Source organism: Lineus longissimus, chromosome 11 (assembly GCF_910592395.1).
Source record: "Lineus longissimus chromosome 11, tnLinLong1.2, whole genome shotgun sequence".
In the NCBI taxonomy this organism is placed as follows: domain Eukaryota; kingdom Metazoa; phylum Nemertea; class Pilidiophora; order Heteronemertea; family Lineidae; genus Lineus; species Lineus longissimus.
In genome coordinates this window covers 2934569-2961103 of record NC_088318.1, presented here as the reverse complement: position 1 = coordinate 2961103, position 26535 = coordinate 2934569, and the positions used below count along the sequence as shown (strand labels likewise).

General features: G+C 42.5%; 2 protein-coding genes across 3 annotated transcripts; both read left to right on the top strand.

Annotated features, from left to right (window-relative positions):
* Positions 1 to 251: 251 nt before the first annotated feature.
* Positions 252 to 4567, top strand: LOC135495907 (protein-L-histidine N-pros-methyltransferase-like). 2 transcript variants are annotated; one of them, XM_064784928.1, is made up of 7 exons: positions 252 to 295; positions 1192 to 1409; positions 2019 to 2209; positions 2365 to 2465; positions 2854 to 2962; positions 3353 to 3534; positions 4113 to 4567. In XM_064784928.1, the coding sequence occupies exons 2-7, from the start codon at positions 1293 to 1295 to the stop codon at positions 4325 to 4327; spliced, it is 915 nt and encodes a 304-aa protein (XP_064640998.1). In that variant the 5' UTR covers positions 252 to 295; positions 1192 to 1292; the 3' UTR covers positions 4328 to 4567. The 2 variants fall into 2 exon arrangements, with proteins under 2 accessions (XP_064640998.1, XP_064640997.1); XM_064784927.1 differs by lacking the exon at positions 252 to 295 and having other exon boundaries at positions 1027 to 1409.
* Positions 4568 to 16932: 12365 nt separating this feature from the next.
* LOC135495424 (26S proteasome non-ATPase regulatory subunit 7-like) lies at positions 16933 to 20923 on the top strand. Its single transcript, XM_064784047.1, has 6 exons — positions 16933 to 17323; positions 18045 to 18137; positions 18500 to 18597; positions 19036 to 19116; positions 19648 to 19739; positions 20182 to 20923. The coding sequence occupies exons 1-6, from the start codon at positions 17119 to 17121 to the stop codon at positions 20651 to 20653; spliced, it is 1041 nt and encodes a 346-aa protein (XP_064640117.1). The 5' UTR covers positions 16933 to 17118; the 3' UTR covers positions 20654 to 20923.
* The last annotated feature ends 5612 nt before the right edge of the window (positions 20924 to 26535 follow it).

Below are 26535 nucleotides of genomic sequence, written 5' to 3'. Positions count from 1 at the left end.
TCAGGATAACATATCACCTGCAAACGTGCAAAATTTGGGGGGGGGGGTTAGGGACAACATGAGGTTTATGTCAATAACATTAACCTAAAAGGCCATATGCACAAAATCCTTGGCCTAGGCGACAGTAGTGCTGTCTTGCGGTAGAAAGTAAAACTGAACGTTTCGGACGAAGATTTCAGTTCTTCTTCCTGCCGCGAGACAGCACTACCGTCGCCTAGACTAAATTGACGGTCTTCGTATGTCAGGCTAAGTGTCAAGGACCGAGTTTCATCCCCAGGGGTCATTCACAAAGAAGGTATGCACATATTTACTTCTTTGTCCACTTTTTTAAGGCCCCTTATTGAAACAGTGAAATTGTGGTTAGCTGGTTGTGCCGACTTCTGGGTTATTACAGAAAAGGTCGAGTGAGGCAGGCTTGGTAACGTTGATCACCATTGTCGACGCTTGGAGAATGGCCACACACAGGCACGTGAAAATAAGACCTCAACAGCCCCCTTCCCGCACTCGACTATGACGTAAAATAATAGTCATAAAGAAGTCCAGCCTTGCATGCCCCCGCGTCCCATCTTGCATATAACAAGGATAGAAAAGTCAGAGAAGAAAGGCTATAGAGATGAGGCTATAACCAAGCAAGCGCGAGTTGGTAACGAAAAACTGGCGGGTCAAAACCGAAGACTATTTTTTTCGGTGGTCATCCTCTCAGATCCTTATAGTTGGAATCATAAACATGTCACACTGTGACAACTGCTATTCGGGTTTCTTTCAACATCTCTTCTAGGTAACAGGCTCGCAGGGGTGCTCACTTCGGCCTGGCTCGAGATGAGGCGCCAGTACCAAATAGTAATTTAGCCCCAGAGCAGGTATAATTATGGTAAACGACGGACAGGTCTGTGGTGCGACACCGTATGGTGTCGCCCTCTATTATCAGATTCTGCGCGCGCGGCACTGGTAAATACATTCATCAGCTGGACGCCACATGGTTTGTAAAAATAGAAGGGAATTCCGAGCCTCGTTTTCGAATGTGCTTTGACAAGATACACTTGCTGATTAAAAAGTATAAGGAAAAGCTGTACATTCACCTTATTTCAGGTGTAATTTATTTCAAAAACTGATCTTATCAGTACTTAATGTTGTAAGGAGTATGTATGAGTACTATTAGCTGCATACTTTTTGTTTTTGTGGCCGCAACAGCGGCGAAGTCGGAGGGCCAAGAATCTGGTTTCTTGAAGAGGTTGGGGTTTCCCCAAACCAAGCCTGCAGCCAGATCTCACTACAGCAACAAGATTGGCAGGATGGGAGATAGAGATGAAGGCTTCGAACCAGCTTTCCGGCTGCGGAGTCCGCTTACAAGAGCGATGTACAACAGAATTAACAATGATGAGCGGCATAGGGAATCCAATCATACTTTTGTAAGAATTTTTAAAACTCCTTGTATACCCTAGCCATGTATCGTGATGTCGTGTTCCTGTCTGTTATAATAAGTCATACGACACTTAATTAAGCTAACAGAGCCAGCAAATGACGTAGCACACCTGATTATGATTTACATCATTTTCTGGCTCTGTCGGCTGATTGGTCAGTTATGCGCAAACCGTACCATCAGCTTATCTGGGACTGGAGTTCTTAAAGGGGTACACCATTCATAATCACTTGTGGTCCAGTTAATTTTTTAATTCAATTTCAAATTCAAAATTTTTAACGAACGGTGTAGGCCTTTAAGTGTCGTATAAAATGTACTTTTGTTATCAGTTTCGTACTTATCTCAATATCTGTATCTGTTTCTGCTCGCAGGCTGAAAATACATCAGAAAAGATGTCGAAAAGACAGCCAAACTCTGAAAAATATGGTGCAGCGACTCGGAGCACAATGTAGAATTTAGTCCGAAGTGTGGGTAGCCTGTGTTGTTATGTTAGATCATGAGTGTGGAGCCCTATTCTTTTAATCAACGGTACATGCACATTGTAGCCCTCAGTCTATAATCAATGTTATTACATGTATGTTGTTTTCTCACTTTGCAGTGGTATAAGGTTAACAAGGCCAGCCTTTCTGAGGAGTTGTGTCTAAAATTTCACCAGAGTCACCAAGATGAAGGAACGACAAAATTCCTTGAGAACTGTTTTGAGAAATCTGATTGGCTCTTCACTCAAATATGGCAGAGTCTAGTCAAATCTGTCCTCACTTGGTTCATGACGGTGACATCGGTCAACGGGTAAGATCTCAATGATAATAATTCATCTGCTGCTATGTTTTAAACTTTGTAGCGTTATCAAAAGTCTTCCGATGATACATGTATCAGCTTGTCTGGTAGGCCTTACATGTATATTGTCTGGCATAAGATCTGTAGGTATTTGGTCTAACTTCCAGGTATCTTGGGCGTGGCTCAATGTTTGTCTTCTCCAAACAACAGTTCAATACACTGATGAAGATAGGACCGGACTGGACCGCAGACAACCTTCTTGATCTTGGTGAGTTGTTTTTTGTAAAAACTGCTGTGCCCTTTTGAAATAAAATTCGAAGTCTGACATTGAATGAGCAGCACAAGTAGGAATATTTTAACACGAAATGCAAAATTCGATTTGAAACTTGCTGCAAAAGGTTTCTTTGTCTTGTCGACATTGGAAATTTTCCAGCTAAATTGTTCACTCAACAGAGTGTTCTTTACAAAAGTATAGCAAGTAAAGTATTCCATGTGGTTTTGTTTTTTGTGACCTGGATACAGGTTGAGAAAGAAGCCCAGGACGGGAGGAAGTGGTGGAATTGTTTTGGTAACTTATGCTTGAATTGCAGTGACAGGATTCAAGTCAAGTGAGTCAAAAGTCCTGTTTTAAGAATTATTTTAATGACTTATTCCAGGTGCTGGTGATGGTGTGGTAACCGAAAACTTTGCTGGTCATTTCAAGAATGTCTACACCACTGAGGTGTCTCAACCAATGGTAGATCGCCTCAAAAGTAGAGGTTACGAGTAAGTTTGTGTGAAAGATTTCAGTTATTGAATGTGATCAAGATTACTGTAAAATCAACCAGGAGACTTCAAGACTGTCAGATTATGAGTGTGACTGAGATTACTGTAAAACCAATTAGGAGACGTCAGGACTGTCAGACATAGAATGCGATGAGATTACTGTAAAATCATTCAGGAGATATCAGGACTGTCAGATTATGAGTGTGACTGAGATTACTGTAAAACCAATTAGGAGACGTCAGACATAGAATGCGATGAGATTACTGTAAAATCATTCAGGAGATGTCAGGACTGTTAGATTATGAGTGTGACTGAGATTACTGTAAAACCACTCTCTTCTTGTGGGATGTCTCTCTCATCAGTGTAAAATGAATACTCGCTATTTTTCAGGGTGCTAGGTATTGAAGAGTGGAATGAGAATTCAGTGGCGTATGACGTCATCACGTGTCTTAACGTCCTAGACCGCTGTGACCATCCGGTGACGATGCTCATGGACATGTTACGAGTTCTCAAACCAGATGGACGCATCATTATAGCTGTGGTTCTGCCGTTTTCTCCTTATGTTGAAAAAGGTTTGTAGAAAATGTTGAACCTAGTGGTTGAGGGGTCAACCCGTAATCCAAACAATGTTTGATGTATCAGACATGGACAATGTGCTTGTGACCTTTGGCAAGTCACTTTATTTAACCTTTGAATGTGGCATAAGCCTGAGACTCTTTGTACGAGGTGCCTGTACCAGGGCAAACAAAATATCCCATCCAAGTTAGAAATGTTGGTCCATGTCGCATGAGATTGGCTGTATCTCCTTGAATCCTGAGGTCCTGTCATGACCGTAGCTTGTCGGGTGATGCAGACTGATGGTTTTCTCACGGTATAAAATCCCGATCCCGATTCAACGCCAGCGACGGCAGCGGATTTCAATCCTGACAGGTTCCTGGATCCTTGTTTGTTACTCAGTCAGTCCATCTGAGGTGACACTCTTATATAAGGAGGCGTTAGAGCTTCTTAATTGCGATTCTGGTTGTTCACCATATCTCTCAGCCGTAAAGCATTACAATTACCTACGTCAGATTTGATTTGTAAAGCCTCAGCTAAGCTCTTTATGATATATCATTTTAAAGTCGTAATCAGTTGTCCTTTGCTTCTTCAGGTTCAAATGGAAACAAGCCTTCAGAAAACCTGCCAATCTCAGGAAACACGTTCGAAGAACAAGCTTCCAGCATTGTGCGTGACGTTTTCCAGCCCGCTGGACTAGAGCTCGTCTCTTTCACTCGACTGCCATACTTATGCGAAGGAGACATCAACCATTCATTCTATATTCTCAACGATGCTGTATTCGTTTTAAAACCATTATTTGGTTCTTAGTGACAGAAAGTTTAATATATTATTATGATATCAACTTTTGCCTATTTGTTTTTGTTCAGTAGGTCCATCTAAGCTACTAGGATGGCATCCTCTTGGAACAAGATCTATGCAAGGTGCTCCTCCTGTCTAGAGTCCAGAACCAGTAGGCTCTAGTTTCAGCAGGAATATCCACTTAAAAATGTTGTACACCTTCACTTAGATGAGGGAGGAGCTTTTGTCAATGTGTGTGAGGGGAGGTCTCGACGATTAGATTATAGTTTATATTCATTCCTAAGTTGTGTCCTTGTCTGTCCTGTTGCTGAATACACCCCAACTAACCCCCCCCCCCCCCCCCCCCCCATATGAAGAATTAACAGAAGAATGATCTATTCTCAACAAGAAAGTTAATCAGAAAATGAAAAATGCACCAAGTACAGTTAAAGAGGAGCATACTCTGCATCCCGGACAAACAAAAAATATACATGTCATGCTTGGTGACAAATGCTGTGCATTCTTAACAAGTAACAAACATTGTGCAATCTGAACATTTGCTGTGCATTCTGAACAAATATCATGAATATCATACTGAACAATCAAAATGTGTAAAAAAAATCCTCGCCAAAAAATATTTCATTCATGTTCCTGGTTTTGAAACCGCTGGTCAATGAGTTAATCATATCTAGCTCAACTATTGGTTGCATTGTCCTGTGGGTATTTCCAGCCTGCTCTAAGATGAAGGCCCCACCTGAGACACATAGCTGCTGTCATCATCTTGAATGTGTAAAAATATGGATATATACTAGGGTAGTTCACATGTTTCATATACAAATGATGTGCGGATAAATTTATGTCGGCTGATACAGCGGTAAATTGAAAATGCATTGCTTGAGAGAAACATTGGAAACTACTTGTAGAGGGTTAACCCCTTATGGCAGAAAATTGGAAAAACTGTAACAATAAAATTCATCCTGAGTTTAAAAACATTTACAAAATTAATTCATATGCAACTCTTAATAACTTAAAGTGAAACACTGTCCCTTATAAAAGTTCATTGCAAAACAAAAAATAAAATGCAACCCGGGTATAAAGTATCGACAAAATCAATGCTTATAAAATGCAACTCTTACTTTAAGTTGGACACTGTCCTTGATAAAACTTCATTGCACGATAGTAAATAAAATTCATCAGGAATATACATTATGAGTTACATTACTAACTAAGTGGTCAAAACTTGCAGCTTCAGGTCACAACTATAATGGAATTTCCCACTTCCCCCTCACGGTCGGTGTCCTGTCAAAATATCCTAGGTAGAATGAAGTTTGACAGAATTTAAAAGTGGGGACGTTTCGACTTTCGCCAATGTGGGGATATTTTGACTTGGGACACTTTTGACTCGTAACCTTGCACATGTGCAAAATGGATCACCTGCTTTGCCTAATTACACATCACGTGCAACGTTTCAATACCGCTAACAGTAAGCATGTGCACTGTCCATCACATTACCTAGCAATTGACCACCTGCTACGTACACCTAGAAAGTGACAAGGGCTCCTGTCTGGGTTTGAAGCATCCACACAGCTGTGTCCATCACGTACACCTAGAAAGTGACAAGGGCTCCTGTCTGGGTTTACAGCATCCACACAGTTGTGTCCCTTGGGGTGGGTATACATAGAGTTCACAATGTCACTTGCAACATGTCACTTTAAGAACAAACAAGTCATTTTTCACCTTATGTCATTTCATGTCGAGTGATCAAGCGTCAATTAACAAATATGTTTAAGACAAGTGACTCGTGTCACGTGAACCGTGAAAAGTGACAATGTGAACTTTACGTGTGAGTATGAGTATGAGTACTTTGAATCGACAAGAACCTTGTCTTCTATTGTTTCACATCCTTCATCCTCTCTTCATCAAGAAGTCTCCTGAACCTTTGGACTTGATCTGTCGCTGTTGGAATCACTAGAAAATATAATCTTTGTCAATTTATGGAATGATGGGAAAGGTATTCGTTCAACCAAATACAGTAGAGCAAGACACCATCTCTACTAGGGACAGTGGTTTTGTTCCCAAATGGGTAATTTTTACCTCTCTTTTAAGGACACCCTTGGGACTGTTATGTGCACTGTAGTCCTTTGTAGGGAGGTATCTCGATTACAGAGGTCTATTTGTATAGAAACAATCTATTAAGGACCAGAATCGCTGGCTATCATATAGGGCGTCCTGCTAACGGAGGTGTCTGCCATGGGAGGTTTCCTACAAGTACTTGTACATCAGTACTTCTAACAAAGAATATTATGCCGCCGACACTCCTGTTTGATGGTCAGCAAAGACACCCAGTGCCTTGGCATTGGATGAAAAACTTATGATTACGCTAAATGCTTAAATTCAACAGTTCAGACTGTCCTAACTTTGTGCAGTAAGGCCTCATCAGTAGAGACAAATACTTACACATATTGCCAAGAATATTCATTGAATATCGTCTGCCAGCCTGGGCAGGCCTGATAAAGTTTCTCATGTCTCTGATGGTGTTTGTCAGTATTTCGTACTCATCTACTACTCTCGGTCCTTTCTTGACTGGAAAAAAATCATGGAGAGTGAAGAATCTTTTGCTGCGAAAATGAAGTTTGGGGTGAGAATTATTGTAAAGTTGGTCAGGAACTGTCCCGTCTTTCAAGACAGCATGGCAGTACATGAAAAGTTGCAACAGCTCTTGACCCATTTTACAGTATTCACTCAACTTTTAATATATTGACAACGTATTACTTTTTCTTTCAAATCGCAAAAAATGGTCACAGCATTGCCCGGTTTATATTATAAAAGTGAGCTTTATTTATATTATACCCAGAGTGTTACTTACCGTCTGCTTTTGCAGCTGGCACACCAACCACACCAGGCAGATAGTCAGCTGCGACAAAACTAAAAGGGTTTGTTGGGAACAAACAATGGGATGACCTCTGGGCACATTCTGGTTGAACTGGCATCATTTGGTATTGCTGACTGCTATCTGGGGTGGATATTCGCCCCGGTGCCGGAGGAGTGGCCTCGGAGATCCACTGACCATGACCTCTCTGATGCTGTTTCTGAGGTGTTACATAATTTGATACGTGAGGTTCCGTCGTGTAGGCTGGTGCATGAGAATAGGCATAGGTGGTGCCAGGATGCGTATATACACCGCAGGTAGCACTTGGAGTTGGCATTGGGCAGCAGGCATTTGAAGCCGGTGGTGAAAGTGAGCTCAAACAAGTTGAACTGTTTGATTGGTCCAACCCCATCTGGTACGGTTCACAACTCCTGGGTTGTGAATAAGGAGGGCATTTGATGTTTGCAACTTTTGCAAAATGGGCAGCAGTAGGAAGTGGCATGCTGCTGATGGGAATCGGATTCTTTCGTTTCGTTCCATCTCCAGCTCTGATCAGTTCAAGTGCGCCACCCTCACCACTTCTGCTCAGTTCAACGTCCCCACTTTCTGTACGTTTTATCCTTTTTCGTGACCTCCTGTGGCGCTTTGCTTCGCCGTCCAAAACATCAGAGTCAACACGGTGTTTGGTTGCCATCCCAGTGTTGATTTCCATTGGTTGCTGCCTTTTGCCTGCTTCTCCAAGTGTAGCTATGGTGTTCACTGCAGCAGGGGCTGCTGTAGTCTGCTTGCCCAACCCATGACACTGCGTCTGCCCAGGATCACCATGAGATACACTGTTTAGATTGATGTTTTGTTTCTCTAAGGGGTCCATCACTGATCCCTTGACTCTCCTATGCCCCATTCTTTTCTTTACTGCAGGAATATATTCAGGACTTTCAAAAGGACTGCTGATGGCATGGGTGGCCATGGTGCTTGTTGCTGCAGTTGACTTGGGCTGTCTATAATAGAATTTCATTCCTGTAGCTGTGACCTTACCAGATACAGAAGTCATAAATTCTCTTTGATCATATAAACCTTGTCTTTGAACTTCAGCCATCTCTCCTTGATCTGCCATCATATCAGCTGCAATCTGTCTTTGATTTACTGCCCTTTGCCTTTGATTGACTTCCATCTGCCTTTGATCCACTGCCATCTGCCTTTGATCATCTATCCTTTCAGCTGTCATCTGCCTTTGACCAGCCGCTGTATGTCTTTGATCCACTGCCATCTGCCTTTGATCATCTATCCTTTCAGCTGTCATCTGCCTTTGACCAGCCGCTATATGTCTTTGATCCACTGCCATCTGCCTTTGATCATCTATCCTTTCAGCTGTCATCTGCCTTTGACCAGCCGCTATATGTCTTTGATCCACTGCCATCTGCCTTTGATCATCTATCCTTTCAGCTGCCATCTGCCTTTGATCAGCCGCTACATGTCTTTGAGCTGCTGCTATCTGCCTTTGATCATCTATCCTATCAGTTGCCATCTGTCTTTCATGTGCCAACCTCTGTATTTGATCATTTGCCATATGTCTCCGATCAGCTTCTCTATTAGCAGCCGTCCGTCGTTCTTCTGCCATCTTCTGTACTTGATCATTTGCTTTCTGTCTTTGATCAGCAATATTTAGTCTGTGATTTCTCGTAGGCCAACTAGTCTGTCCATGATCGGGTAGTTCTATCCGTCTTGCATATGTTACCTCTGGTCTTGAATACGCAGGACTTTGTCTTGGTTCTGATGCCTGTCCTATACTCTCTGCTTTATTTCTTCCTTCAGCTGCTGTATTCTGTGGTATCCTGCCTGTATCCAAAGCAGCCTCTGCTGCAGTTTCTTTATTCCGTATTGCAGCCTGTGCATTCCGTAATGCCTCTCTTACATTCTGTGGTGCTGCGTTCGCAGCCTTCCATTCATCAGCCTCTGCCATCTGTTCTGCCACTTCTGCCTTTTGTCCTGCAACCTCTGCCATTTGTTCTGCAGCTTCTGCAATCTGTCCTGCCTTTTCTGCCATCCGTCCATCAGTTTCTGGCCTCTGTCCATCAGCTTCTGCCTTTCGTCCTGCAGCTTCTGCAATCTGTCCTGCCTTTCCTGCCATCCGTCCATCAGTTTCTGCCCTCTGTCCATCAGCTTCTGCCTTTCGTCCTGCAGCTTCTGCAATCTGTCCTGCATTTCCTGCCATCCGACCATCAGTTTCTGCCTTCTGTCCTGCAATGGCTGCATTTTGTGTTGTAGCAGTTGTACTTCGTTCATCAGCTGCTGTTACTTGTACTCTGCCTCTCTGTAGTGCCTCCGGCTTCTTTCCCACTGTTTTAGCTCTTGGTTTGGTTGCATTCGTTGGAGCGGTTGGTTTGGTGGTATTCGTTCCTGAATCGGCATCTTGTAGTTTCGTGACCTTGTCATGACATCTGTTCACCAGGTTTATTGCAGCTTTCAACTTTTCTCTTGAGCTTGAAACTTTAGTGCTTGGCTTCCCTGCATCTCGACTGATAGTATCCAGCTTCTGCTCCTCTCTGACAACACTTCCAACCCTGTCCAATTCCCATTGTTTCATCAGCTCGATTCTCTGCTTCATGATTTGTGTCACTCTAACTTTTGCCTCTTGACTCTCCAAGCGGATCTCGACAAGTTCCCGAAGTCTTCGAAACTTTTCCTCTGTCATATCTTCTCTTACACTCTCCAACTCCTTCTTATAATCATACCTGCCTGCCTGTTTTCGGAGCTGTTGAATTGTAGCTATTTGTTCCTTCTTTCTCCTTAAGGAATTTACAGTTGGTAGATTGGAGTGCTTTCTTTTCTTCGTAGGCGTACTAGCAAGCTCCTGACCTGCGAGTTCCAGGACACTGCTGGACACTTGGTCACCCTGTCTTGACTTCTTCTTGCATTCCTCTGTGACATCAACTAAAGTCACTTGCGGCATGGAATGTAACCCTGGAAGTGTCCGACCCAAAGACTGATCAAATCTTTGGCCTGTGTCTTTCTTCGCATTGCTAACTTTACGCTCATCACCACAAGAGTTATTATTCACGTCCATACCAGCAACAAATTGCTCCAAAATTTCACCGTGATTTTGAAATGAATCCGCAGCCTCATCCAAATCCCCTGTTGTCTGCTCACCCGTTCCTGGTTGTCCATGGTCCACATCTGAAGCATTTTCACTGTCCCTGTCTCCCTGAATCCCCAGTGGTTCCTTCACTTGCTCAGCAAGGTTCATCAACTCCTTGATTGTCAGATTCATCGTGAGCTTCATGGGAACAGAGTCTTCGTTCTCTTTGATGTCTTTGTTCTGTAAACCCAACAGCTGCCTAACAGTTCGTTTACAATCTACTCCCGGTGATTTCGTAGAATTCGTAGTGACAAATCTAATCCCGACACCTTTACTTGCGTTATCCAGCCCCTTGTTTGATGAGATATTTTCCTCTTTGATACTACCCTTTCTTTTCTTCAAGACTGACTGTTCTCCATTCTGCCCCAATTGAGGCAACACTTGCCTATCTGAACTTCTGACCACGAACACCTTCTTAACAGTGGCAGGGACACTTGCAGCCTGGCTTACTGGTGTTTCCCCAATTGTTGACTTGCTTTTATCGGAACCAGTTCTTTGGGTGATAATCTTCACTTTCAGTGGCAAATTACGGGTGCGTGCTTTTGATGATACCTTTTGGTGGACATCCCGTTCTACTTCTATATCGATTTTTTGATTTGGGTTGTTCGGATCCCACTCAGTCTTGGGGAGGGTAGACTTGGGTCTGATCTTCTTGGGTTGGAGACTTCTGTTCGTTGGATCCTGTTTAGTATTTGGTAGGATACTTCTGTAGCTTTCTGTTTTTGGCTCAAAGCAGTAGTAGTTTCCATTGGAACCACTGAGAATCTTTATGGTCTTCTTGGAATCGGAATCACTTTCTGAGATTTGTGTTTTCATTGCTGGACTTTTCACTGGTGGACTTTGGCTCACCGATATGTTGCCTCCCATTGAAGAAAGAAAAGGAGGGGTTTTGGGAGTTTGAGGATAAGGCTCTATGGGACTCGATATTTTCGTGGATGTAACAGCCATCTGGCTTCTTGTAATCCTAGAGGGTGGAGTGGCATCTCTAGGAAGCAGGCATCCTTCTTTCAATTGGAAATGCCCCCAGGGCGTTTTGGAACCAGGAGTTTTGAGTCCATCTTCCACACCTTCAAGTGGTACAAACATCTTTTCTTTATTTTGAATCATTTCTACTGCATATACGGATGGCCCTTCAGTACTTGGAGATTTGTCTAAATGGTCTTCAAAATCACTCTTTTCACTGTTGTTTGGTGTCCCAGGAAGAGCTACATCCGGGTCCAATTTCTTCAAGACTGGACTGAGTGGCATCTCTATAGCATCACCTTTTGCACATGATCTGTTTGCGGTGTCCTCCATATCATCTTGATGCACTGGATCAGTAACCTCTGGATAAATTTCCAAGTCTGCAGGAGCATTTTCATGAGCTGGTCTCCCGACTATTTCATCCCCATCCCCCGTCAAGTTGTGTTGAATCGGATGGATAACACCAATCGGAACTTCAGCCCTGTATTCTTGTGATGATGGATCAATGTTACGGTTGCCTCCAATAAGTGGAGATGTGCAACGCTGTTTGCCTTGGACTTCCCTCCTGTCATCTCTTTCACTCTCCCAGACAACGTTGACGTCAACTTCTTGACTTTCACTTGGTTTTGGGCCCCGGGGCTCAGAATATTCAGTATTGCGACAGTACACTCGAACTTTTCTACCATTTGGCAAAATTGCCTCCTTGCCATCTAAAAAATCTGATTTTGATGAAATCACTTTGTCCTCAGTAATGTCTAGCCTCTCGTTATTGCAATCAGCATCAGACACTTGTGAAGAAGACGCATTCGAATTTTCATCGGCTTGGGATGATCCATAGTTTACATAGCCGGCCACATCAACGCCCTCAGAAACCGGATCGTCAAAGCTTGTGTCAAGAGAATCTTCAGAAGTCTGATCAGGGACTGCACTCTGTACTTGGATACTTGATGGGTTCGTTTCAGTCATTCTGGATGTAGTCAGCCCTTCTTCGTTCTCATCCGATACATCCCCTGTCTCTGCAATCACCAGGTCCCTACTACTGATGCTAGCTTGCAGTCTAGGACATGCTTGAAGCCCTAAACTCTCCATAAATGAAGGTAACATGTGTCTTCCATGGGCATTGATTGGACTGTCAGTAACCTTTGGTTTGGTTTTTCTTTGGTCCGTTTCAGCATCCTCCCGATCAACAGAAGCCATTTTGCCATGCTTCAGATTTGCAGTACTTGTCCAAAGTCGTTGATTTTGAAGCCTCTTTTCCCTGTCTTCAGTCTTTCCTACCTCAGCAGATGTTCTCGACTGACTAGTATTCTCCTTGTTCTCTGTTGGACCAGGGTCGATGTCGAGAATAGTTTCAAATCGATCAACCTGTGCCTGGCCATCCAACCCAAAGGTAGGCTTACTCCTTACACATTCTTGTTCTTTTACGTATTCTGCACTCATGATCGGATCAATGAGGTCACCACCGTAGTCCCATGCCGTACCATCCTTGTTTCTTCTGACGCTATATGGACCTACATTCTCTTTTACCTCCTCATCAGAACTGATGTCAGAAACTCCTGTAAGATAATCCAAATGTTCTGTCAATTTGGAATTAGGCATCGTGGCATCTGCTTTCTTCTCTCCGTCACTGCTGCTCGATCGTCGTGTCATGGGCATATGGTCTACTTGTTGCCATCTTTTCCACTGCTTTGGGGCATAATCACCATCCTCGATGTCACTACCTTTCCTTCTCTTGCGCTTGGCAAGTGCTGTAATAAAGAGAAATGTTCATGAAGTACCTGGAGTATTTAGGCAAATTCCCTAACATTTTCAACAGCATATATAATAGAACCTCCCTTACCAGACACCTCTCTGTTAAGGACACTAGGTTTGGTCCCAAATTGGTTGTTTTCATTAAATTTGACCTCTCTAATCAGGACACCTCTCTAAGGACAGCACTTGTCAGTCCCAAGGGTGTCCTTAATAGAGAGGTTCTACAGTACATAAAATAGAGCATGTGCCATCAAGCCTCCAATACTCCACAGAGTAACTGCATATCATGTTTGCTTTTGAAAGTGCGCACCTCCACAAGCTTCTCAAGTTTAGGGTAATTGGTCAACCTCACATTCCTTTTAACTGGCACTTCATGAGGTTTTGCAAATATGAATGGTCTAAATGTGTCTTCGAGTATGCTTACAACTGCAAAAAAAGGTTTTACTGAGTGTCCAGAGTATCCGACATTGTCCATGAAAAGTCGACCCACCTCAATATGTGACCTTATCCAAGAAACATGGAATAATACCTGTGGCAATGTCATTCAAAAGGAGTCTGTAAATGCAAATCTAGTGATTATTTAGTCACCAATTTACCCATTGGAAAGCAAGTTGGCTGGAAGTCACCCTAAGTTACGCCTTGTAATTTCCTCATTTCTTAAGACTGTGAAATATTGCCCTTCGCTCTGGACAATATGAATCCTCACCCATTGTCTTCTCTCCAGTGTCTTCGCTAGGATAGACATACTCGTAGAAAGTGACGCCATCTAGGACAGTACGAGTACGCTGAATCCCATCGATCGTCTTCGATACCTCAAAACAATCACTGTCGGCTGACAACTCAGCTTTGTCTTCATCATCAGGGGGAGCGCCTGCTGCACTCGAAGGTGGTCGACAGATGTCAGGGTGTTGTACTATCTCAGGATGTTCCACAGCTCTCTTGATACCAGTACCATCTGTATGAAATCTGTCAGCTGCAATGTTAGAGCTGGACAGACTTTTCTTAGAATAATCTATGGGATGAGCCCCATTGCTGCTTGAGGAATTGGAACACTCCATAGTTGACTTATCTTGAGGATTATCAGCAAATACATCATCATTGCCGGCTGCAGCAGTATTGTATGCATCAGAACAACCAAAGTCAGGTAACTCTGTGGGACAACCGAAGACAAGATCATAAGGGTCAACCTCCTCTGCAGTATCTAAAGTGTCTCCATCAGGGCTGATTTCTTGCCTACCATCATAATCATCCGTCTCTGCAACAGAATAACCTTTTATGGATTTGGGTTAGGAATGAACGCGGAGGGTGCAGTAGTCTGACTAAGATTACACTATAGGACAACAGATAGACACATCCACATTTAGATATTGTTGGTATGGGCATTTTTCTTCTCAACACAAGAAAAATTGGGCAGTTTGGCAACAGTCAGATAGTGGCTTCTTTGTACAGAATGAACTTCAGAATATTGTGACATAATGGTTTGTCACAGAATGTCCCTGGTGTCCGTGATTTTCAGAGTTTCCTGTCCAAAGTACATGTTGTTAACTGAAGCTGCTAGCTGGACCAACGTCAATCTGAACTGAACAAATGGAACGTTTTCAAATTGTGTGATTGTCTTTAGATCTAGCTGTTGTCTGTAGTACAACGTCCTGTAACTGGAAATCTAGTGACCTATGATTGTGACTGTCCACAACATGATTTCAGACCATTTTCATGATTGTAGTGACGAGGCTTTGTTTGGAGGAAGACTGTCTTTAGTGTCATGACACTCAGGCTGAGACAATTGTCCTCAAAATATCTGAGCTCCTATCCAATGATGATTTCAAACCTTGTTTTGAAATGACAAGACAAAAGGTTAGCTGTTCGCTTTTAGAATATTTTCAAATTATAGGTTGTGACAATTGTGTCCTTGTAATGACTGTCAACATGACCTTTTGCCTTGTCATTTTATATACCCACCTTCTTCCAGTTTATCTTCCTCTGGAAGTTTAGAACCGTCTGCTTTTTTCCTGGGTCCCCAAATTCGATTGAAAAGGCAGCACTTCTTCTTATCACATTTCAATAGAACACTTTTGACAATATCTGTTGTCATCCCAAACGAACGCCTTCCAAATGTGTAGACACTCTGAAGCTGAAGAATAGGACCATTCGTCAGAATATTAAATCTTTAAAAGATTGCGCTAAAAATGATAGATATGATCAATTGACATAAGTGGCATAGTTTTTAGAGTGCCAGGCTGATATTCTAATCAGTAGTTTGTCCATGTGGGTTTGGACACTGGGAGTGGGAGGGATCACTGTCAATCAATGAGCGTTTCATCTTTGTGTCCTTGAGCAAGGCATTGACCCGCTTCTTTTCACCCAGGAGTGAATCCATGGGTACCTAGCTTGCAAAGACAGCCATGAATTTTGAGAGAAGCGGCTGGACTCCATATCCTCTGCAGGGACTCGAGGGAGTTGAGCTTTAACACTGAACAGGGATGTAGGGCCTACTGGCCTAAAAGCTCGGGTAATGGCAAAGCGCTTGCGAGTCCAATTAAACACTGCACTTATTCTCGGTCTGGAATTAAATTTAGTCAAACAACAACTTATTCACAAAATTAGCCAAAACAATTTACTTAGGCCTAGGCCTAGGCCTACTTGGCTTGGCTATGCCATGACCTTGCTCGTCTTGTAAGTTGTCTCACTCATTGACTCAATCATTTTCAAATTCTAGTAAATCAAATTTTGCTGGGCCCTAGATACTTATGATGGCTTACATTTCTAAGGGTTTCATTGAGTCCATTATGAGCAGATCTTTTCTTGACTTTAGTTTTTCGTCCATCCAAACCCAACCCAATTCTGGGCGTGGCACCTTCCTCATTCTCGCCCAGGAGTTCACCAAAATCAGTTACATGTGCCTGTTTTATGGCTTCATCGAATTTCTCCCATGGTATGATAAATCTCTGGGACTGTTTGTGAACAACATAACCAGATTCTTCATCATATGTCATTTTTGTCGCCCAAAACATGAACTTTTCTTGCATCTTGAATGGATGATTCGCCTCAGATTTGAATCCGGCGCGCAGCAAATCTTCTGGGGAGGGCAGAAATTCACCACACAAATAGTCAACAAAGTGCTGATATAGGGCAAGGCTGAGTGGGCCATTGCGTTGTTTCTTCTCCTTAGAGGGCCTTCCTCTTGCAGGCTCAGTTGCCATGGTTATAGATTTATAAATAAGAGTGTTATATGGGAGAAAACATTGACAAAATTAAATTTCGTCTGCATGACGCCGTCGCCCATTCTCCAAGCGTGGTCAATGGTGATCATTACCACTAAGTCTCACTCGACCTACTGTCTCTGTCACAGTTGGCTCGTCAGTCGCCTCTGTAAATGGGTGCATGTAAATTGGGAAATTGGCCCGGCGCCCGGGAGATTGGCCGTCGCCATGAAGTCATCGAAAAACACAAACTTGGCCCAGCAACTGGCACACCGTAGCCGTCCTTTTAGAGAGGTTCAGCTCTTTTTACGATAATCGTAACGTCAAGAGCAAGTGCCACTCTGACAACAGGTGTCTAATTTTGAAAGTCTTATCTTGTTATTAGTTCCTATGGCACCAGTGTAGTAGAAAACGTCAACCTGGGAAAAGTGTTCATCCTATTATATTCCGACGGATTATGCCTTGGTATTTAGTTCGGAAGCTAACGACTACTCTAACATCCAAGTGCCCCGTTTACGTCTACGCATATGTGTTGACGTCTGTGTTTGGGATCTTGACCTCTCTACTATATGTGGTGCCTCGTTTCGCCTGCATATTCCGTATTTTATACGAATTTAACCAGCTTCTTTCGCGCATTGATACAACTGCAATAGAATTAATAGTTTGACCGATTTCATATTGAAAGACTTCTTAATCCAAGCTCTATATACTAATATTATAGTTAAGAACAAAGATGATGTATTTAGTTCAATATTAACGGCGTAATTTCAGTATTTTAGAAGATAGTTCTTACACTTCCTGTCGGCTTCTGAAACTTCCGGTTCAAGGAAAAGTGTGAAGTCATTCTGTTCGATTTTCTCATCAAAAACCTCATCAAAACACATATTTGAAAGAAATAGTCATGCCAGAACCAGTTGAGAAACCTGCCCCACAACCCCAACCACAGAAAAAGAATGTGACCAAGGTGGTTGTACATCCACTTGTGCTTCTAAGCGTCGTTGATCATTTCAATCGGATGGGAAAAGTTGGAAACATGAAAAGAGTTGTTGGCGTTTTGCTGGGTTCAAACAGACAAGGCGTGCTTGATGTCTCCAATAGTTTTGCTGGTGAGATGATCATTATTTGTTTTTATGTTAAACTAAAGGAATGGCCTACAGTCTCATCATTTTGCTTATTTGGGCTGATAGACACCCCTAAAAGTACAATCGGAAAGAGAATGATGAAGAAAGACAAAGAAATTTGGAAAGCAAACAATACGACAATCAAGATGTACAGACCGGGGGAGCTGGCTGTACGTACCCATAAGTCTTTGCGGTAGTCTCGCGCGTACCGGATATAACCTATCAAGCTTTTCTCCTTCAGAGAAATACTGCGTTGCGCTCAACTGCCAATTATGCATTAGTCTGGTGGACACGAGGTTGGCCTTAAACTTGCTTGAAATCGAAAATTTGGACAACACACGTGTACTACAGCGCAAACGGCAGCATTCTGACATATAGAAACATGTGGTCTGATTCTATTTTTACTTGTCATTTAGTGATCACGCGTCCAACCTCGTATGCAGGGTAATGTGGCTTTCTCATTGGTCGAACGTTAATTTTGTTCACAGCCTTATAAGGCACTTGAGCGCAACGCAGTATTTCTCTGAAGGAGAAAAGCTTGATGGGTTATATCCGGTACGCGCGAGACTACCACAAAGACTTATGGGTACGTACAGCCAGCTCCCCCGGTCTGTACATCTTGATTGTAGTATGGTCTCATATAAAAGCCTCCAAAATAAATCGGACTCATTGATCTGTAAATTGTTTCAAAATTATCATCTTTCAGTTCCTTTTGATGAAGACGACAAGGATAAGTCCGTCTGGTTCTTAGATCATGACTATTTGGAGAATATGGCTACTATGTTCAAGAAAGTTAATGGTAAGATCAGAGTGAGATACAGACGGAGGAGACTGGCCTCCTTAGCCTTCGTAGGCAATCGGTCAAGAAGAGGGAAAACTCTGATGTGTATTAAGAACCTTAAAAGTGCAGTGTGCAGGCTAGGCCCACTGGTGTTGAAACTCCCTGGCTCTCAGTCTCACCAGTACAATCCCCAGCTTTGGACAAACAGCATGAGGAAGACTGAAGCACCTGACCAATTTGGTCCAACTGGGGTGCCATACTAACTCATTGAACTTTCAATTTAATTAATTTAGCGCAATTTATGTCCGAAAGAACACATTGGTAACCTCTTAATTGGAAACTTTTGCATCCAACTCCAAACTTTTTTATTTTGTTTTCAGCCAAGGAGAGAATTGTTGGTTGGTACCACACTGGACCTAAACTGCACAAGAACGATGTTGTCATCAATGAGTTGATCCGAAGATACTGCCCAAACTCTGTAAGTTGGTTGTAACTCGCCTCAAGCTAGGAAAACATTCACAAAGAGAAACTGATCTTTACAAAATGGAGTCTTAAAGGATGATGTAGAAAACCTAAGATTGTTGTTTAAAGTTTGAAAAGGAACATGCCTTCAGATCCTTCTTCACTGCGATGACTCTGTTTAACTTGAGAAAACCTTGGCATACCATTTATTTTTGGAATAGACCATACCACCCTGCTTTCCTGATGTTATCATGAAGTGGTATTTGTTATAGTACATGTATGTGTTTTCTGAAAACCCTGACCAGTGAATGAATGAGTGAAATTAACACGTCACTTGTATGCTGCAAAGTCCAAAATTGGCATCTCAAAAAAAATTGCTAATATCTGCAACACATTTTATTCTTCTGAATCTCGCTTCCAAGAAATGATATCATGATGTCCTGTTATTTTTCAGATGCTTGTCATCATTGATGCCAAACCAAAGGACCTCGGTTTGCCTACCGAGGCCTATATTGCCGTGGAGGAAATCCATGATGTGAGTTTGGAAGAATTCTTTGTTCCTGCTTTTGCTCTTATGTTGGTAACAGAGCCCATTTTGGCTTCATACCAACAAGACCAGTATTGTATTGTGTCACTAGCACAGTCTTGTCCCCACTGGCCATGACATCGGTCATTGTTGCACTTTGACTCTGAAGATTTGTTTTATAATGCAGACTTGAGCCATATTACGATGGTCTCTCAGCTGACTACTCCTATGCACCAAATTTGTTTTGGCTTTCTACGTCACTTGATCTTTTGGTCGGCCGATTGTTTGGACATTTTTCTAGACCAACATCTGCGTTTGCTAGCCAAAATAAACCCTTATTTGGGCAGGTGCAAAATTGTTCAGCACACAATGAGCCATTGATAATGTATTGTGTATTTTTAAACATCATTTATTTTTCAAAAACTTTTTCAAATGTTTTTGTCTAATGTCTCCGTAACCAGTGCTTATTTCAACTCCATCTTTACTCCGGTAATAAAAAATTCATTCACAAGCTGTACATTGACTGACCTCTCTTTCTAGGATGGAACTCCCACCACTAAAACCTTTGAACACGTCCCAAGTGAGATTGGAGCAGAGGAGGCTGAAGAAGTCGGCGTTGAACACTTACTCAGGTATGTTGAAGATCCCTTGAGACCTGGGCAAGCCACTTGACTTAAATTGCCTCTTGTTTTGTGCAAGATGTAAAAACAAGATCGTCTTTGGTGCATACTTTACAGAAAGATGCAGAAAAGTTTAGAATAGAGAGGGAACACAGGAGAAGTCAATGTTGTAAACGAGATGAGAAAATTGGACAAACCAGCTGTCTAGCTTCACTGGTTCAACTGAACGACATGGTAGACATCTGATGAGTGATTGCACACACATCCTATATAAATAAATATAGAATTTGTAAAGCACCTTTCCAGGTCACCCTGCTCAAAGCGCTACCTCCTCTATTTTTTGAAGTGACTTTTGCTGTGGAAAATGTTTTCTATTACCTTTTTCGGTAGTTTCTAGTTTAACGAGTCTCTTACTATGTATGTTTCTCTAAACAAATTTCCCATCCTTCTTCAGGGATATCAAAGACACAACAGTGGGTACCCTGTCACAGCGCATCACCAACCAACTCCAAGGCCTGAAAGGACTACACAGCCAGCTGCAGGACATCCACAGCTACCTTGAGAAAGTCGCACAAGGAAAACTCCCGGTGAATCACCAGATCATTTATCATCTCCAGGACGTGTTCAACTTGTTACCAGACGTAAATCTGCAGTCGTTTGTCAAAGCTGTGTACGTCAAAACAAACGACCAGATGTTGGTGGTGTATCTTGCGTCGTTGATTCGTTCCGTGATTGCGTTACATAATCTCATTAATAACAAAATCCAGAATCGGGACACTGAGAAAAACGAGGGCAAAGATAAGAAAACCGAGGATAAGGATAAGAAAGATAAAGACAGTAAGGATAAAAAGGATGCAAAGGCTGCTGGAGACAAGGAGGAGAAGTCAAAGGATACTAAAGAGAAGAAAGAAGCTGCCAAAAAGTGATAACAACTAACTGTATGTTTGGTAATTTGATTTTGAAAAGTGATGTTCTGAGCTATTTACATTCACTCCACAAACTTTGTTTGAGAAATGTACATGGAAATGTTCACATTTGTGACATGGACCGACATTTTGACTTTCCGCAACAGTTTAGTGGTGGCTCTTTCAAAATTGTTCGTTTGGTTGAGACATCTGGAGACAATATCTAAGATTTTCTTTGCTGTCGGTTAGATATGATGAACAAAAATTTTTGTAAATAAAGGATGAAATATATGCTATTGTTGGTTCAATTTCTTTCTGGGAAAATTCAGAGGAGGAGAATCCAGGACATTCACTTCCCCTGGGATGTCTGATCCTTTTCTAAGACGTCATGTAGACAAGGAAGATTGCAACAGTCTGTCTCTACAGATTCTTTCTTGAGACCTTCTGAAAAGAGAGGAAGATTGCATTGTCCTATCCATTTAATCAGGTCAAAAAGAATTCAAAATTTATGCACTGAGTATGCACTATTTATGACGTCTTCGGGACATTAATTTTAGGCTCTACAATTCTTGAGACATCTATATAGCGTCAGATGTTATTCTGAGACGTCCTGTATAGCAAGACAGAATGGAACAGTATGTCCATTTGGTCAGACAGAGATAGGTTGTGACAATGTCCTGTCTTCATGCCTGGCTATTGAGGCACACCTGATGCTTTCCTGAGACATCCTGTATAGCAAAGAAGATGGCAACATCATGTCCGTTTGGTAAGACGGAGATTGGTTGTGACGATGTCTTCATGCCCAGCTGCCAGGAAATGCAGATGCTCTCCCAAGACATGTCGTGAAGCAAGAAAGATTGAGACAGTATGTTCATATGGTCACACAGAACAAGGTGTGAGGATGTCTCCATGCCTGGCTATTGAGGCGCTGCAGATGCTTTCCTGAGACATCCTGCATACGGCAAGGACTATTTCTACAGTATGTCCATCTGGTCAGACAGAGAGAGGTTGTGACGATGTCTTCACGCCTTGCTATGAAGACGCTGCAGATGCGTCCCTTAGACATCCTGCATAGCAAAGACTATTGTTACAGTATGTCCATCTGGTCAGACCTGATCCGTTTCTGAGACATCCTATAAGTCAAGGAAGCTGCAGAGTCTGTCCATTGGTCAGACAGGGATACTAGCTTGTGACGATCTTCAGATCCTTCCGGGTTGCACCTCATCGCTACCCTTACTTGTCCGTTAGTTTGGTCTGACAGAGTTAGGTTGTGACGATGTCTTCATGCCTGGGTATTGAGGCACTACAGATGAGACATTTGGTACAGCAAGGAAGATTGCAACAGTATGTGTCCGATCCATTTGGTCAGACAGAGATTGGTTGTGATGCTGTCTTTATTCCTGTCTGTCAAGCGCTGCAGATGCTTTCTTGAGACATCCTGTACAGCATGGAAGATTGCAACAGTGTGTTCACTTCGTCAGACAGAGTAAGGTTGTGAACATGTCTTCATTCCTGTCTGTCAGGCACTGTAGATGATTTCCTTAGGTATCCTGCACAGCAAGGAAGCTTGCAACAGTCTGTCCATTTGGTGGGACCATGAAAGATTGTGACGATATCTCCAGGCCTTGAGGCTCTGCAGATGCTTTCCAGAGACATCCTGTACAGCAAGGTAGATTGGGACAGTATGTCCACTTGGTCGGATTGAGATAGGTTGTGACGAGGTTCTTATGTCTTTGTGGCTCTTAAGATCCTTTCCTGAGACATCCTGTACAGCAAGGAAGTTTGCAACAGTCTGTCCATTTGGTGAGACCATGAGAGACTGTGGCGATATCTTCAGGCCTTGAGGCTCTGCAGATGCTTTTCAGAGACATCCTGTACAGCAAGGTAGATTGGGATAGTATGTCCACTTGGTCGGATTGAGATAGGTTGTGACGAGGTTCTTATGTCTTTGTGGCTCTTAAGATCCTTTCCTGAGACATCCTGTACAGCAAGGAAGATTGGAACAGTGTGTTCACTTCGACAGGCAGAGTAAGGTTGTGTACATGTCTTCATTCATGTCTGTCAGGCACTGTGGATGATTTCCTTAGGTATCCTGTACAGCAAGGAAGCTTGCAACAGTCTGTCCATTTGGTGGGACCATTAAAGGTTGTGACGATATCTCCAGGCCTTGAGGCTCTGCAGATGCTTTCCAGAGACATCCTGTATAGCAAGGTAGATTGGGACAGTATGTCCACTTGGTCAGATTGAGATAGGTTGCGACGAGGTTCTTATGCCATTGTGGCTCTTAAGATCCTTTCCTGAGACATCCTGTACAGCAAGGAAGATTGGAACAGTGCGTTCACTTCGTCAGACAGAGTAAGGTTGTGAACATGTCTTCATTCATGTCTGTCAGGCACTGCAGATGATTTCCTTAGGTATCCTGTACAGCAAGGAAGTTTGCAACAGAGACTGTGACGATATCTTCAGGCTTTGAGGCTCTGCAGATGCTTTCCAGAGACATCCTGTATAGCAAGGTAGATTGGGACAGTATGTCCACTTAGTCAGACAGAGATAGGTTGAGACGATGTCTTTCCCTTAGACATCCTGCACAACAAGGACTATTGCTGCAGTATGTCCATCTGGTAAGACCATGATAGACTGGGATCCCTACCCGAGTAAGGGTAGAGATTTGGTCAAACACTGTCAGTTTGAATATAATGGGAAGTTATTTGTGTCTAACCCTCAAGTACCAACATTCGACCGTCTGTGGCATGTCTCGTCCAGTACTGAAGAGACTTGGGTAAGGATCTGCAGTGTCTTCATAGCTAGGCCATGAAGACATCATCACAACCTGACTGTGTCTGACGAGATGGACATACTGTTGCAATCTTCCTTGCTGTACAGGATGTCTAGGTAAAGCATCTGTACGCCTCAATACCCAGGCATGAAGACATCGTCACAACCTAACTCTGCCAGACCAATCAAACGGACAAGTAAGGGTAGCGATGAGGTGCAACCCTGTCCCTTTAGCATCAGAAAGACGTGCCACAGACTGTCAAAGGTACGTATTTGAGAGAGAGACTCAAATAAATTCCAATTATATTCCACATAGTCCACTTAGTCGAACAGAGATGTCTTCATGCCAGGCTATTGAGGCGCTGCAGATGCTTTCCCTCAGACATCCTGTACAGCAAGGAAGATTGGAACAGTGTGTTCACTTTGTCAGACAGAGTAAGGTTGTGAACATGTCTTCATTCCTGTCTGTCACAGGCACTGTAGATGATTTCCTCAGGCACCCTGTACAGCAAGGAAGTTTGTAACAGTCTGTCCATTTGGTGAGACCATGAGAGACTGTGACGTTATTTTCAGGCCTTGAGGCTCTGCAGATACTTTCCAGAGACATCCTGTATAGCAAGGTAGATTGGGACAGTATGTCCATTTGGTCAGATTGAGATAGGTTGCCATGAGGTTCTTATGCCCTTGTGGCTCTTAGGATCCTTTCTTAAGACATCCTGTACAGCAATGAAGGGTGTACCCCCATTTCGCCTACACCCATTTCGCCTACCCCCATTTCGCCTATTCACCATTTCGCCTACACCCATTTCGCCTACTCACCATTACGCCTACTCACCATTTCGCCTACTAAAAAGGAAAAGAGTGGTGTGCGCTGGACATTTGAACAATTTTACGAATTGTTGAGCATGGTTTTTTTCCTTCATATTATAGCATATTTCCCAGTTAAACTTTACCATACTTTATCATTCCAACCCGGCCTCTTGAGACAAGACCACCATTGATTTTTTAAGCCTTTTTCCAGTTAAATTGTCACAGTTTGACCGCCTTGCATCAAATAATGCTTCGGGTTGTGAATCTGAAATTTGGATATGACATTCCAGACAGTCAGGCGAGTAAATGGTGAAATTTTATTAAAACTGGTGGTTGTCCACAAATGTTTTTTCTTCAAATTGGACAAATTTGAGAGACCATGATATTTCCACTGTTTTCAGCCAAATCATGACCCTACTCATGACCCTACTCAGTTCGTCTGATAGTATTTAGTTGGTATTTAGTTGGATAAACTGCATATTTCTAAAAGCGTTACAAAATTCTGGCACCAATAGACATTTCAAATTAGACTAGAAGGCTGAAATATCTTTTGAATTTGAAGTCACTATCATAAAACATTTGAAATGATGTAGGCAAAATGGGTAATAGGCGAAATGGTGAATAGGCGAAATGGGTGTAGGCGAAACGGTGAGTAGGCGAAATGGTGAGTAGGCGAAATGGGTGTAGGCGAAACGGTGAGTAGGCGAAATGGTGAGTAGGCGAAACGGGTAAATTTTGTAGGCGAAATGGGTGTAGGCGAAATGGGGATGAACCCAATGAAGATTGGGACAGTGTATCCACTTAGTCAGACAGAGATAGGTTGAGACAATGTCTTTGTCCCTGGCTATGAAGGGGCTGCAGATGCTTTCCCTGTGACATCATGTATAGCAAGGAAGATTGCGACTGTCTTTTTGTTTGGTTAGACAGAGATAGGTTGTGACAATGTCTTCACGTCCTCATGTCTCTTTAGATCCTTTTCCAAGACATCTTAAAAGCAACGAAGACTGGAATAGTCTGTCTTATTAAGTTGACGGATACAGGTTGTGATAATGTCTTCAACATCTCGATGCTCTACAGGTTCTTTTTTGAGACACCCTGTTGAGAGTGGAACATTGCAACAGTCTGTCCAACTGTTCAGTCTGAGATATAGGTTGCGAAAAGAGGAAATAATGTGGGAAGATGGTTGTTTCCCATACTAAGGGATTGACCCTATCTCTAGGAAGCAACCCAAGATCTCCATCATTCTCAAAGGCGTTTACGAACCCCTTGGAGAAGATGATGAAATCAATGTTTCGATCGAAAGGCACATACTTTAAGTGTATTAGCCTTATTTTTGATACTTTACAACAATTAAAAGGAAACTTGCTATTGATTTAATATCATTTATTATGATAACATTCAATAATGCCAATAACATGAGATTCAACATAAGTAGCGCGAGCCTTCTCACCTAACAACTCGCCACCAAACATTCATACAAGATCCTAACAAAACAAGACATGTGAAGAAAAACTGGCATCCGTTGATTTCTAGATTAGTTTTATCCACCACGGTCTTCTGGTGTGAAATTCAGGCAAACTGCAACCCCAGATATACATTGTCAGCCATTTTGATTGGCGATTTTGCAACAGAGGTGTACCTTTAATTTCGCATTTGGACAACCTTGTAACAGCGATCTTAGTAAAATTTGCTCTTTCGCAGCTGTATACAAATGTACTTTGCAATCACCTCATGACCACTAAACCAGAAAATGAAAGACAAACGTTTACAGTACAGAGCATCTGCCACTTCATCAAATCTACTTTACACTGAACCTAGATGTCGCCAATGAAATGTCAGTTTTTCTCAAATGTCCATACAAAGCCTTGCCACAGGCAAACATTCTCCCCACTGTTTTAACACTTTGCCCTTAGCATGGCACAATTTTGATTGAGTGTAGAATACTTAGGTAACCAGTTCCTCGATACCTGGAAGACTATTTAGACATTCTTCTACATTTTGTTCCAATCCTCCAGACTTAACAGTCGTCTCCAACTCAACTTAGAGGAATGGATGTACAGAAGTATTTTTCTAATGTAGGAAAAGTTCCCTGGGACAATGTAATATGCTGTCCGGAATAGAGAGGTACCCTGATAGCAGATTTCAAGTTGAACAGAATTGAGGATATTGGGACAGAAATCAGCTTCAGGCTGTCCTTCTGACAGAGGTGTCCCCTAAGATAGGTTCAACTGTTCATGAAGATTGACTCAATGGTATTGGGTTAAAAATTAGTATTGGTCCGATTGATTCTGGCCATTTTGAAATCGAGGAACAAAACC